The sequence below is a fragment of the Muntiacus reevesi genome, chromosome 3 (genome assembly GCF_963930625.1).
Source record: "Muntiacus reevesi chromosome 3, mMunRee1.1, whole genome shotgun sequence".
NCBI classification, from domain to species: domain Eukaryota; kingdom Metazoa; phylum Chordata; class Mammalia; order Artiodactyla; family Cervidae; genus Muntiacus; species Muntiacus reevesi.
The window spans coordinates 184111533-184126592 of record NC_089251.1 but is presented as its reverse complement, the minus strand read 5'-3'; the positions used below and the strand labels follow the sequence as shown (position 1 = coordinate 184126592).

Below are 15060 nucleotides of genomic sequence, written 5' to 3'. Positions count from 1 at the left end.
GTGGTGCAAAGCCCAGGGCCCGCGATGGGAGTGATGTGGGATGAGGAGTCCTCTCTCCTCGCCTCCCTTGCTACGGGGACTCACCACACAGAGGCGCTGGTGAGCCATAAAGCCAACAGGTGAGGTAAACGTTTCCTGGCTCCTCTGGGAGTCTGGGGAAAGGGCAGAGCAGAGGCCATGCTGCAGTGATAATTAATTCCCCAAAGCCCCAAACCAACACTCAACCTGATCTGCACAGGCACCATTTTCTTGGAAATGGTTAGCCTCAGACGCTGTGCCCCAGCTAGGGCAAGGCTGAAGACAAAGTGTCAATACTGAGCTAACACAGCAGCTTCCCTGGTGGATCTGCTGGTAAAGAATCTGCCTGCAATGTGGGAGACCTGGGTTCGATCCCTGGGTTGGGAAGATCCCCTGGAGAAGGGTAAGGCTACTCCAGTATTCTGGCCTGGAGAACTCCATGGACTGTACAGTCCATGGGGCTGCAAAGATCAGACACGACTGAGTGACTTTTTTCTTTGTTTACCAAGACAGCAGTCCTACTGTGGCAGACACTGTTGGTTCCCCAGGCGACAGCCATTCCCTTCCGTTTTTGCTAAGAAAAAGCGTTTGTTGGTCCGGTGCAGGTGGCAATGTTTAGAGATGGTGAAACAGATTCCCTAAATTAGCCATGGCAAACCCATTTCCCTTGCTGGTGATTGGTTTAGGCATGAACACATGATGCAAGTTTTGGTCCCGGGGAAAGGCCCTGACCTCCTCTGCATGCTGTCTGTACGGAGTGATGCTTGGTGCTGCTATTTAAGACCATGAGAGAAAAAACAAGAGCACATAGAGAAGCCAGCCAGAAATCTGACACTGCTAAGCTACTGAAAGTAGCCCCCAATGACCCACCTCAGAAGTTCTTGTAATAGGAGACAATGTTTCCTTATTATTTAAGCCATCTTTAGTTGGGAGTTTTGTAGTCAAAAACTTCCTTGATGGGTGAGAGCATCATATTATCAAAATATAGAACCTAGGGTAAATACATCCCCCTAATATATTTCCTGGGTCTCCTCTGAGTGGCCACTGGTTGGAGCTGGACTGAGGGAAGTGGGGTGACACTTACTTCTCCAATGGAACCCTGCACCAGATAGACCAGAAGTGCTTAGCTTCAAATTTCAAAGGACGGGAATTCTAAATAACAATGATTTTAAATATCTTGCAAATAACTTCTCTCTTCCACAATCTAGGTTTTTCCTTCATGTACACATGCAGACTTTCTTCAAGCACTAACTTTTTAAAGCAGCAACCAGGAAGAACTGTTAAAAGACTGGGACTTCAATTAATTTGCCCCTGACCACAGAGTCCCTAACTCTTGGGACTTGGTATAATGATCTTAAAGTTTTGAAAGTAGCAATATAAATTATACACTAGCTCATAAAACTATTCACCCCACATTTTAGAATGAAAGTACTGGGAGAGGGAGTAAAGGAATAAATATAATCAACAAAAAGCAACACTATGTTGTTCTACTTTTAAAGGAAAAATTTAAACATTTTATGACACCCTTCCAAGAAAAATCTACTTCTTATTTACCATTAAAACCTATTAAGCCTGTTGCTTATTTGATTTAATTATAGCTATTACAGTTGCTTAAAACTAGTAAAATAATAACAAAGTAATCTTCATTGCTTGTCCTCATTCCATTTGTATCACTTCTATTTAAGGTGAAAGTGGGATGATCTGAGAGAATAGCATTGAAACATGTATATTATCAAGTGTGAAACAGATCATCAGCCCAGGCTGGATGCATGAGACAAGTGCTCAGGGCTGGTGCACTGGGAAGACCCAGAGGAATGGGTGGGGAGGGAGGTGTGAGGGGGGATCAGGATGGGGAACACATGTAAATCCATGGCTGATTCATGTCAATGTATGGCAAAAACCACTACAATATTATAATGTAATTAGCCTTCATCTAATAAAAATAAATGAAATAAATAAATAAAACAATAGAGAAAATGGTAGTGGTAATGAATACACTATGGATAGAACTAGGGATAATGAATATAGACATTTATGTATAGAACAACAAATAAATTGACATTAATTTAAAATGGAAACAGATTAATTTTTTAAAAGTTTAAATTTTTAACAAGGGACATTTTTAACACTGAAGGTAACAAGCAGTGGGGACAAAGCAAATGTAATATTTCTTGATCAAAAGATAGTAAAAATGGAAGCAGGACAATTCACAGCCTATGTCTATAACAACTTAAGGCAATGATTTATATCCTAATATATTTATTTCTTAGCATAACATAAAAATGGTCTCTACAGTTGTCACAAACATAAAAGAATCAACACAAGGCTAACTATTGAACACAGAACCTCCAGAAAAAGAAAAATAATGACAACTGGAAATAGTATTCATTTTCCAAAAATTCCTGGCTTACTTTCTGTTCTTTTTCTGTCTTCCAAGTAACTTCTGGCTCTATACTCATTCTCTGGGACTTGCTAATCGCTCATTCTTTAGCCCCGGTCTGTTCTAAGTGTCCTTGGATAACCCTGCTCTTTCTAATCAAGCTTTTGAAAATCTCCTCTCCCAGATAACAATTTTCATGTCTCTAATCTCTTAGATTTTGTAGTTTCAACTGGATGACTACTCTACTTCTGCATATGCATATACTTTAAAACAATGTAAAGAAAAGACTTTACATTGCTGGTAAGGGATTCATCTGCAATGCAGGAGTTCAGTTCAGTTCAGTCGCTCAGTCGTGTCCGACTCTTTGTGACTCCATGGACTGCAGCACGCCAGGCTTCCCTGTCCATTGCCAACTCCCGGAGTTGACTCAAACTCATGTCCACTGAGTTGCTAATGGAGACCTGGGTTCAAACCCTGGGTTGGGAGGATCCCCTGGAGGAGGGTACAGCAACCCACACCAATGTTCTTGCCTGGAAAATCCTCATAGACAGAGGAGCCTGGTGGGCTCCAATCCATGGGGTCGCAAAGAGGACACGACTGAGCAACTCAGCACAGCAGAGAGAAAACAGTGCACTTTATAAAAACAAGGTTAATAAGATGTATATAGAAAGTTATATTAGTTATGATCAATTTCGTCATGATGCCACGACTCCAAGTGGAGTACGGACTGGAGGTTAGTTCAATTAACTTACTGGAGCAGCTCATAGAACTCAGAGAAACATTTTACTTACTAGATTACTGGCTTATTATACATGAACATGACTAAGGAACAATCAGATGAAAGAGATACACAGGGCAAGGTATGGAGAAAGGTCTTGGAGCTTTCGTGCCTTCTCCACATACACCCGTCTTTCCAAATCCCCAAGTATTCACCAACCCAGAAGTTCTCTGAACCCCATCCTTTTGGGTTTTTCTGGAGGCTTCATTACATAGGCATGTTTGATTAAATCATTGGTCATTGGTCAATGACTCAACCTCTAGCCCTTCTCCCTTCCCAGAGGTCAGGATATGGGAATGACAGTTCCAGTCCTCCAAACTACTGGTTGGTTTCCCTGGCAACCAGGCCCCATCCTTAGGTATTTTCAGGGTACTACCTCAGTAACATAACATAACAAAAGTCATCTCAGCATTCAAGAAATTCCAAGGGTTTTAGGAACTCTGTGCCAGAAATAGGGACCAGATCAAAAACATATTTCTTACTATAAACTGCAAAATCACAATTCCCTAATATAATACGAACAACCTCCCAAGTAATTGCTGCCAAAAATAAATAAATAAATAAAATTATTATTTTTTTAAAAATAGTGCCATTTTGAGTGCCCGTTGGATGGCTATGCCATCTATAATAAAAATCCAAACAGCAGAATTATATTTTATTGGGTGAAATCCATAACCAAAATTTAACAAATTTTATATTACCAAATACATCTATGCCAAAATAAATACACAGGAAGCTATTTCTTCTAAACTAATACAGACATTTGCTGGAATATATAAATGCCAAAAGGTATAAAATCTTTCACTTAATGCTCTTTTCTTAATAACTGCACAATTTACCTTGTCATCAGGAAGCACGTGCCAGATAGATATTGTCTTTTCCTCAACTTCATTGTTGATAGACAAATACGAAGGTTGGTAGATTTTGGTTGGTTCTAATATTAATACCTTCAAAACATAAGGCAAAGAAATTAGTATTATTGACTTAAGATTTAAGCCATTTAGAGTTGTTAAAACAACCCTGCACTGACACAAGAAATTAACACATAAGACTTAGTCCAAAGCTGGAGTAAAACTATTTTAACTTCGGATTCTTGCTATCCTATGAGGCCTCTGAGCAATTCATGGTATTAAACAGTTACCATAAGTTCCAATAATGCATCACCTTTCACTGCTAAAGAAGCTGGAAATAAATTTTTGAAGTCCTTATGTTGGTTTCGCTATCCCCAGGGACTCTACTAATTTTATATATATACACACACACATATTTAAAAGCTTTTATGTTATTTATAATCAATACAGAATGTATTTCTCTTTTTTCATTTTTTTAATTTTAATTTTTTTATTGAAGTATAGTTGATTTACAACGCTTCAGGTGTATAGCAAAGTGATTCAGTTATACATATACATATTCCTTTTCAGATTCTTTTCTCATAATCAATTTCTATAAATGTAAATGTGTCAAGTCAAGGCAGCAGTGTGGTAGAAGAACAAATAATTCTATGTACATACATAAGATTCCATTTATAGACTATCACATGCTTATTTTACATTTTTTTGTGGCCACACCTTATCAGAAAGATGTAGTAGTATGGTTTTCATACCCTTATAAATGGGTTGAGAAAGACTTTGATTATTACTGAAGGAGTTTTATATATGAGCCAAAGAAATGGACATAATTGTATGAAATAATAACAATGCTTTTGCACTGCCTCCAAGATAAAATTAGTATCTTCAATAATGATATATTTAGCTTTGTGAGAGAAAAAGAGAGAAACAAAACTAGCTCCTACTTCAGAGAGTATCTGAGGATATATGATAAGTGGGATAAGAGTCTTGATCAAAGGACTGGACAATGTTTACATTATTACTAGCATATCATATTAGGAGCAAATAACACTGAAATGCAACACCTACCTTGATTTCAAAGGTGCTACAGATATTACCTTTTTGTACAGACACTTAAAGGCACCTATTCAGCTCAAATTTCCTGTGTGTTCTTAAGCAAGAATATTTGGGAAGAAAATAAAATACCAGAGAAAATGGAACAGCTCTTTTTATTCAAGTTAAGGTACAGAGAATTAGAAAAAGGGGATAAGAAAGACAACACTTTCTTTAATCAAGGGTAAAAAAACCTTAAGGGCATAAAGAATTCTTGGTCAGGCTCTGGTGATGAAAATAAGACAGCATATGCCACAAATAAGCAGTAAGAGCTCCCTTGGGAACACAGTCTGATTCAGAAACCTGCTGGGTGAATCAAGGTCCAAATTCCTATCAACAGAGAACTAAGTGGCACTGATTAATATGAAAATCATTACTTTTCAATCTTAGTTTGGTAAACAGTGCTTTCAAATGTGAGTATCCCAGTGTTTGTGAAATCAAAATAAATAAGAGGGAATAAAATAGTTTCCCAAAACGGCACCCAAGACACTCCACTGAGGACTAGAACTTTCCTTGTCCCCTAAAGAAGTGAGCATGCTATCTAACGTTAGAAAAGCACAGGACAGGTTATCTCCTATCTTCTTAAATGATGGCGTTACTGTTGTCTCGAATAGTTCTAACAGATAAAATCGAAACTGTGCATTACCTATCTTGAGATAAGGAAAAAAACTGGTTGCAATTATTATTGTCTAATGATTGCTTCAACAGTATGTGTGAATGGAGAACTTCCAGATGTTCAAGCTGGATTTAGAAAAGGCAGAGGAACCAGAGATCAAACTGCCAACATCAGTTGGATCACAGAAAAAGCAAGAAAATTCCAGAAAAACATCTATTTCTGCTTCATTGACTACGCTAAAGCCTTTGACTGTGTGGATCACAACAAACTGTGGAAAATTCTTAAAGAGTTGGGAATACCAGGCCACCTTACCTGCCAGCTGAGAAACCCATATGCAGGTCAAGAAGCAACAGTTAGAACCGAGTATGAACAGTGGACCGGTTCCAAATCGGGAAAGGAGTACGTTGAGGCTGCATATTGTCATCTTGCTTATTTAACTTCTATGCAGAGTACCTCAAGGGAAATGCTGAGATGGATGAATCACAAGCTGAACTCAAGACTGCCAGGAGAAATATCAATAACCTCAGATACACAGATGACACCACCCTTATGGCAGAAAGCAAAGAGGAACTAAAGAGCCTCTTGATGAAAGTGAAAGAGGAGAGTGAAAAAGCTGGCTTAAAACTCAACATTCAAAAAACAAAGATCACAGCATCCAGTCCCAATACTTCATGGCAAATAGATAGGGAAACAATGGAAACAGTGACAGACTTTATTTTCTTGGGGTCCAAAATCACGGCAGATGCTGACTGCAGCCATGAAATGAAAAGACACTTGTTCCTTGGAAGAAAAGCTACGACAAACCTAGACAATGTATTAAAAGCAGGGACACTGCTTTGCTGATAAACGTCTGTATAGTCAAGGCTATGGTTTTTCCAGTAGTCATTATGGATGTGAGAGTTGGACCATAAAGAAGGCTGAGCACCAAAGAATTGATGCTTTTGAACTGTGGTGTTGGAGAAGATTCTTGAGAGTCCGTTGGACTGCAAGGAGATCCAACCAGTCAATCCTAAAGGATATCAACCCTGAATATTCATCGGAAGGACTGATGCTGAAGTTGAAGCTCCAATATTTTGGCCTCTCTTCCTCAATTCATTAGAAAAGACCCCAATGCTGGGAAAGATTGGAGGTAGGAGGAGAAGGGGACAACAGAGGATGAGATGGTTGGATGCCATCACTGACTCAATGCAGATGAGTTTGAGCAAACTCTGGGAGATGAAGGACAGGGAAGCCTGGCGTGCTGCATTCCATGGGATTGCAGAGTTGGACATGAGTGAGCGAACGAACAACAACAAATGCTTGCTGAGCCCTCTGAACTGCTGTTGAAATGGCAAAATGTGAGGAATTTGTAGCATGCCTTGTGGACGTCACAGAAAGGCTGTTTAAAGACAAGAAAAGGATGCAATTTGATGAAACCAGCTAAATACAACTCGCTTGGGAGCATATGCTTTCTTGCTTTAAGTTTCTTGTCTTTTATATCAGTTAACATTACAATTAACTGCTAAATTCTGAAGTATAAAGGAAGACAGCAAGGCCTGCAGACTCTAAGAGGAGACAGTAAGCAGAGGTACATACTAAGCTCCTATAGAAACCGTGGATGTACCACTTTCTCTTCCTCTCACCTGACATCATCAGATGGGTTGATGGTCTCCTAACTTTTCAAAGTAAGGAGGAAAGAAAATGTACACTGCAGAGAGGTGAGGAGAAAGAATCAAACTGAACCCAAATAATAATAAATGATGGTGGGATCCTTCATCTTCCAAAGAAACTTTGGTCTGTTTTCTTTTGCCCAGAGTTATCACTATTTCTTGGAAGCATGAGAATGGATGTGATAGTGAGCTAAATGGAACCAATTAAATAATATTTTCTAATATAAGCTACCTGGTCAAACCCATTTCCAATGAAGGATAAGGTAATCACCCCAATCAAGACCTAATGCAGCCTTCACAAGTGTGGGCTATAGAAGATGCTACTCTAAAGACATGAATAGTTACAGTGACTGACAGAACCACAGGATCTAGAAGCTTGTCTTTCCCTACGCAATAGAAGGTGGGCAGCAAACTCCATGGTTGCAGTGAGTGGGCTGAGTAAGAAAGGGCAGTGAGTGAAGCAGAATGAATGGGATTGAAACTGACATCTCAAATGGTACTGGCTCAGGAGATTACTGTTTTTGAAAGAAGGCAGTTATGAATTGTCCATTCTTTTCATTGTTCAAGAGCAGTTAAAACTATGGATTATGACCACTTTTCTGTTCCTTTTGCTTATCAGTTTGTGGGAGCTGTTTTGTTTGTTTGTTTTTGCATATTGGGTGCACTGAGCCTTTTGCAGTGTTAGTGTTAGATATTCTCTCCCTTTCTAGCATTCGACATATTTAGGGTGGTTTTTTTTTTTTAAGATGACCAAAAATTTGAACTTTTAATTGAATCAAATTGGTTAATATTTGCCTGGGGAAGTTATAGGTCCCTTTCTTGCTTAAGAGAGCCTCTCTTTCCTGGAGTATATACACTTATATTCTAGCTTACCTGGTGGCTCAGGCAGTAAAGAATCTGCCTGCAATGCAGGAGACATGGGTTCAGTCCCTGGGTTGGGACGATCCCCTGGAGAAGGGAATGGCAGCCCACTCCAGTATTCTGGCCTGGAGAAGTCCAGGGACAGAGGGGCCTGGTAGGTTACAGTCCATGGGGCTGCAAAGAGTCGGACATGACTGAACAGCTAACACACACACACACACACACACCCCCCTATATTCTCCTAAATTCTCTCTCACTATTTTCTGAATTTTTTTTTTACATTCATATTATGACAAACTAATTCATATTAAAGTAATTTAAATTAGCTCAGAATCACTAATATAAGTGGTTTCCTCTCATAGCCAACTTTCTTAGTCCATCAAGTCAACAGTTGATTAAATACTTCAGCTTTGTGCTGTCTTCTTTCACGACCACATTTACTATCATCAAAGCACCAGTTAAAGGCCAGCTGCCAGCTCATTCTGAGAGAAGTATTTTCCTAGGCTACACATTATCCAGGATAGAAAACAGAGTGAAGAGTTATAGTTTGAAAGGCTTTTCAACGAAAGATCCTGCTGAGCCTATGGCATCCTCTGGAAGCAAGAGGAAAAGAAGTGTGCTAATGCCAGGGATAGATTTAATTAAATGAAACATTTGATCCTACCAGTGAGCACTAGAAAACAAGATTTTATAAAAAGAATTAAGAGTTGTCACCACCGCTGAGTATGAAGGATTGAGACTTACAGAACTCAAACAGATTTCTGGCATCACTTTGACGTGGGAAGTCTGTGTATACAGTCAGTTGCCAGTAATTCTTGAATTGGATGCTAAAGCTACATTGCTTTGGATGATTTTCCAAGAACTATCAGGATGGGTATGGAACCAGCTAAGGTGGACAATGTATTTTTAAAGTGTGTGTATGTGTGTTATACATTTAAATATCGCAATCTGATAGAAACTAGGCATAATGAGTTGCAGACCAGAACCTGTGAAGTATTATTTCCCATCCTCTAGAGTAGTGATCCTCAACCTTTTTGGCACCAGGGACCAATTTCATGGAAGACACATTTTCCATGGATGAAGTGGTAGGGTGGGGGGTGGAGGGGGGGAGCTTTCAGGATGATTCAAGTACATTTACATCTATCGTGCACTTTATTTCTATGATTATTACATCAGCTCCACCTCAGATCATCAGGCATTAGATCCCAGAGGTTGGGGATCCCTGCTCTAAAGCGCTGTAAAAAGCGACACCTCATCTAACTCTGACCCACATGGGTAGTAAGGGGTAGTGATGGAGTAAAAATGCAGGGGAGCCTGACACTTTTCACCACAATAATGTTGACGATTATTGATGGTGACAATGTCAGCCAAACTGTAGTATGAATTAAAAGCACACATTCATCTGATCTGAAGAGATATCTTGACTTCTTGAGCTAAGAGATAATCTTTTCCTGGGAAAGCACACATCATAGATTATCAAAGGAAATTACCAAGTGTTATGGCAAAAACCTGAAAACACATCTTATTTCTCTGATTGTGACCGTTATTTTTAAAAGTAAGCTAAAGCAAACCAATTTGTAGAAAATAAGCATTTTAACCAGATGACCATCTTCACTTGCTGTGCATGAAAAAGAGCACATTAATACCATTACAATCACAAGTGCTAGATGTTCTTTAAATAAAGGAAACAAAACATAAACGTCCTTAGAGTTAAGTGAAGAGTACTTACTGGAAATCTAACTACGGTGACATCTGTCTTTGTGGCCTCGACCAGGAAATCCATCCAGAAGTCCACAAGTTCCTGTTTGGCCACAGGCTGTTCCGAAGTCAGTTTCACAAAATGCTTATATATCAAAATTGTCTCTACGATAGACTTGAGGTACCTAAAAATTAAACGATATAAAACTTGTAATAGGCAAGTTTAGAACTACCTATCCCCACACATCCCAGTCTTACTCTGTAAATGTAATTTAAACATGGCATTAATATTATACCAGCCAAGTCACCAAACTTCATTCATTTTTTGTTACATGCCATGTAGTATCACGTTATCTCATTTAAAACTCACAAAAATGCAATAAAGTAGGCCATTTTTTCCCCATTATAAAGATGAGGAAACTAAGGCTTAGACAGCTTACACTTACAGCTTAGACAACTTGGACTGAACAAAACATCTACTTAAAACATGACTTTTAAAGTAATGCCTAGTGATTTCTCTGGTGGTCCAGTGGCTAAGACACTGCACTTATAATGCAGGGGGCCCAATAAATAAACAATAATAAATTTCTTAAAAATTAAAAAAATAAAGTAATGCCTATATTCTACTCAAGAAAGTGTTAATGCATTTACTTTAAAATATGTTCCCTTGGGAAATCTTTCTAAATAGACCCATCATAAGAAATATTATTTTGCTCTGAAGTAACTCAACTCATATGCATTATATGAACATCCTTAAATTGCAAGACAGATGGTGCCTCGAAGGAAGAAGTCAGGAAAATATGGGGAGTAAGATAATTAATTACATGAGATAATGGGCATGCAAGCACTTTGTAAACTATAAACTACACACATGGAACTAACATTAAATTAATGGGAACAAAACACTGTTTTGTGGTTGTTGTCGCTACTGCACAAAATAATGCCTGTTTTCTTGTTAACAGAGGCCAAGAGACCTCTAACTGAAACTCTTTGTATCTGCGCTCCAGCCTCCTCCTCAGCCATCGTCAGGATGGTCGTCATAAAGAAACAACCAGTTTGATCGCATGGGATGTGTGTGCATTTATTGGTTCATTGATTGTCATGTCATTTGCTGAATGCCTGCTGTCAGCATGCTCCTGACAGGACAACCCTGTCCTCAAGCTGCACGCAGGGCCAAGCAGACAGAAATGTAAAAGGCGTTGAGCACCATGAAATAAATGCCCATGGAGCTTTAACTCACGGAGTTAAACTGACAAAAGTCATAGAGTAGTATCAGCAGATAGATGACTAAACACGGAAGCAGACAGTTTCAGGAGACGAGTGGGTCACACACAGAAGTGTATGTAACAACATCCACCATCTGCTGTCTGGCTGTGGGGCAGGGTCTTAGGTTGGCGTGGGATTTAGGAGCAGACATGACCCACCAATGCTCCCCAGGTGGAGGAGAGGGCTGGAAGACGATGCCCATGGTGTGGTGAGACGCAGCAGCACAAAGCCAGAATCTTGCATGTTCAGTGTAAACAGACGGCAGTGTAAACCCAGGGGTGTGACAAGGACTGAGGTTTAATGACAGGGCAAACCTTCTTTGCCACGCCAAGGAGGTGGACTTTATCCCTTAGGCTGTGAGGAGTCATTAAAGTATGCTGATTTAAAGATTTCAGTGGAGGGGAAGGCTCAGACATGCATTTTAGAAAGATCATTATGAGAGTGATGCTGGGAAGCATTTGCTAATGAGGGAGACCTGAATGTGACCAAATGCTATAAGAGGCCACGAACGTCTACTGTGGTGGGCATCTCCTCAAATGGTCCCTCTGAGGACCAAACATCAGTGGCCTGAGTCCGGAGATGCTTTGAGCCTTTCTTGATATCACAGGTAGACTTTATTCTTCTTAAATAATTTTTTATTGGAGTATAGTTGCTTTACAATGTTGTGGCAGTTTCTGTCATACAGCAAAGCGAATCAGCTACACATACACAAACACTCCTCTTTTTCGGATTTCCTTCCCATTTAGGTTACCACAGAGCATTAAGTAGAGTTCTCTATGCTATAAAGTAGGTTCTCGTTCATTATCTGTTTTATACACGGTATTAGTAGCATACATATGTCAATTCCAGTCTCCCAATTTACCCCACTCCTTTTCCCCCCTTGGTGTCCATATGTTTGTTCTCTATATCTCACAGTTAACCTTTAAAAATCTTAAAAGCTAATAGTCAATCATTACATGAGACGCATGATAAAATTAGCACTAAATATAGTTTCAAATGCAGATGGAATTTTGTTTTCATCTTTCCAGTTACTTATATCCATAGTGATGAGACTTGGGTGCATCCCAAGAACCATTTGAAAGTAGAAAAACACACATAATATATGAAACATCTAAAAGTGTCAGGAAACTCTAAGTAACAAAGAAGTGCAACTCAAGAATGTGAGTCCTAAGAGGGAGGTTAGATCATGAAGGGCACATGTTTGGAGCAGAGACCGGGAAGCTGAGATAGAAGCTTGTGAATCTGCTGATCAGAGCCACACATGTAACATTGGAGGACTGTGTATGATTCAAGTAGGAGATACTGGCCAATTTGAGCTGGTGGGTTGGTCAGTGTGACGGAAAGGCTAAGCTTGACGGCCATCGGATACCACCTGTGTCTAAAGTCATCAGAACCTACAATCAATACATTTTATGAGCATCAATCACTTTTTCCTCTAGATTGTGCATTTCAGTCTCTAAGCAAATAAAACCATCTAGTTGTCAGTCCAACATATTTAACAATTTAGAAACAAATGATAGGAGCTTTTATAAAAAATAATTCTATAAACACCTAACAAGTTACTATTACCATGCAGGTGTCTTCAGTTTAAAAAGCTTTTCAGATGCTTGAATGACTCTCAAGTGGTCGTTGGCTAGGACACTGGCCCCCAGGAAAAATCCAACTTCCCAGTAGCTCTGGAGTTTTTCCAAGTTTCCCTTTTTACCAAGAAGACTACTTAGCTTCACCCCTAGAAGATGAATAGGAAAAAAGAATATTACAAACACACCACAGTCAGGCAGAGCTGACTTCTTTATTAAAAAGCAAGCTTTCATTCTTTCTTTCAGATTAAAACACCTTTGTTAAGTTTCTGATTCTTAAAAGGGCTTAAGTTCATTGTAAAAGAAAAGAAAAAAAAGACTAATCAGAAAGGTACACAGAAAAAGACTGATAAGTTCCCTTCAATTTGAAAAGCTCCAAATAACTGCCAACTTCACACTGATGTACATCATCCCAGAGTTATTATATATGTTGGTATATGGGCTTCCTTGGTGGCTCAGTGGTAAAGAATCCACCTGCTGATGCAGGAGATGCAGGTTTCCTCCGTGGGTCAGAAGATTGCCTAGAGAAGGAAATGGCAACTCGCTCCAGTATTCTTGCCTGGGAAACCCCATGACAGAGAAGCCTGGTAGGCTACAGGGCATGGGGTGGCAAGAGTCCGTCACAACTTAGCAACTAAACAACAACAATAAATGATCTCAGGCTTAGAGAAGTTTACTTGTGAATTTGTGTTTTGCTCAGTAGATATCCAAATAATTTCTGTCTAGTGAAACAATATTTATAACCAGCTGGTCATAAACTAGCTTTTAAAAAAATCAAACTCAGAAATCTGATTCTAAGATTTCTTTGTTAAATTATGATTACCTTATCTCCAAGGAAGATCCCCTGGAGAAGGGAATGGCTACCTACTCCAGCATGCTTGCCTGGAGAATTCCATGGATAGAGAAGCCTGGCAGGCCACAGTCCACGGGGTCACACGGTATCAGACGTGACTGAATGACTCACATTAGCTTCTTAAACGCACTTTAAACAGGACATAGCCTCTTACTGTTTCCATGTTCACTGAATTAAATAGAATCTTTTATATTTTCTGAGAGTCATGAATTTACCTTTTTTTTTTTGCTTTAATGAAACGAAACAACCTTTAAAAAGCCTTATGCTGCTTTTTATTATATAATGCCACTTAAGCCATGAGTATTTCAGGAAACAGTCCATTTGGGAATTCTTCACATTTTGTGATGATAATTTAAAAAGAGAACAGCTTTGCCACCTTAAAATTTCATGAGATGGAAAAAAACTGCACGTGTATGCAACAACATCTACGATATCCTATCTGAACAGAAAAAAAAACAACAAATATAAATGGAAGAAGAATGTGTAGGGGGGAAATTAGATACTAAAAATGTGTGTCTCTGTCAACCTCAGTTGAAAATGAATATTTCTTTTTTTGGTTTCATACTTTCAGAACAAAGAATGTAGGACTAAGGTAGGATCAGACCATTTAAATATTTAAAGAGGGACTATGAAAGTGTTTAACAGTAAAATTATATTAGCTTTAAAATTAAAATTTATATTTATTCTTGCATGCCAGAAGTTTACTCTATGGGGGTCATCTTAACTTTGGCCTTAGCATAATTTGGTCACATGATGCGACTCTGAATCATTCAGCATTTGGACAAAATGTATTTTTTGTTGAATGGCATATAGTATTTTAGTATACAGATGGGTCATGGTTTATTTACCCAAATGCAGATGGTAGCTGCTTTTTATTACTATAAATACTCTTGTACACATAGCTTTGTGCACTTGTTCAATTATTTCTTTGTAATAAAATCTTCAACTTGAACTTGTTGGGGATAGAGATATGCTCATTTTAGTGTTGATATTATGGGTAGTGGGCTTCCCAGATTACACAGTGGTAAAGAATCTGCCAGTCAATGCAGGAAACACAAGATATGTGGGTTTGATCCCTGGGTGGGGACTATCCTTTGGAATAGGAAATGGCAACCCACTCCAGTATTATTGCCTGGAAAATTCCATGGACAGAGGAGCCTGGCAGGCTACAGTCCATGGGGTCGAAACAAGTTGGACAGGACTGAGTGGCTGAGCACACATTATAGATAATATTACATTCTTTCATCTTTGCCAGTGTAATGGAAAACAAAAGGAAACATGCTTTTTTTTAAACCTTTAAGATTGACTCTCTTCATATTTTATATATCTTTTATGAATTAACATTTATGTTTTTTCCACATGATGTATGAAACCTGTTTCTACATGAGATAGTACTCTTTTACGTTTGGAGTTAAAAATAT

General features: G+C 38.9%; 1 protein-coding gene across 1 annotated transcript in view; it reads right to left on the bottom strand.

Annotated features, from left to right (window-relative positions):
- Nucleotides 1-15060, bottom strand: part of MAP3K5 (mitogen-activated protein kinase kinase kinase 5) — a 213220-nt gene that overhangs the window by 80892 nt on the left and 117268 nt on the right. The window contains exons 9-11 of the mRNA XM_065931283.1: nucleotides 12776-12935; nucleotides 9972-10125; nucleotides 4016-4123 (exon numbers count right to left, since the gene is read on the bottom strand). Coding sequence (XP_065787355.1) covers nucleotides 4016-4123; nucleotides 9972-10125; nucleotides 12776-12935 — 422 coding nt within the window. The remainder of the gene's footprint in view (nucleotides 1-4015; nucleotides 4124-9971; nucleotides 10126-12775; nucleotides 12936-15060) is intronic.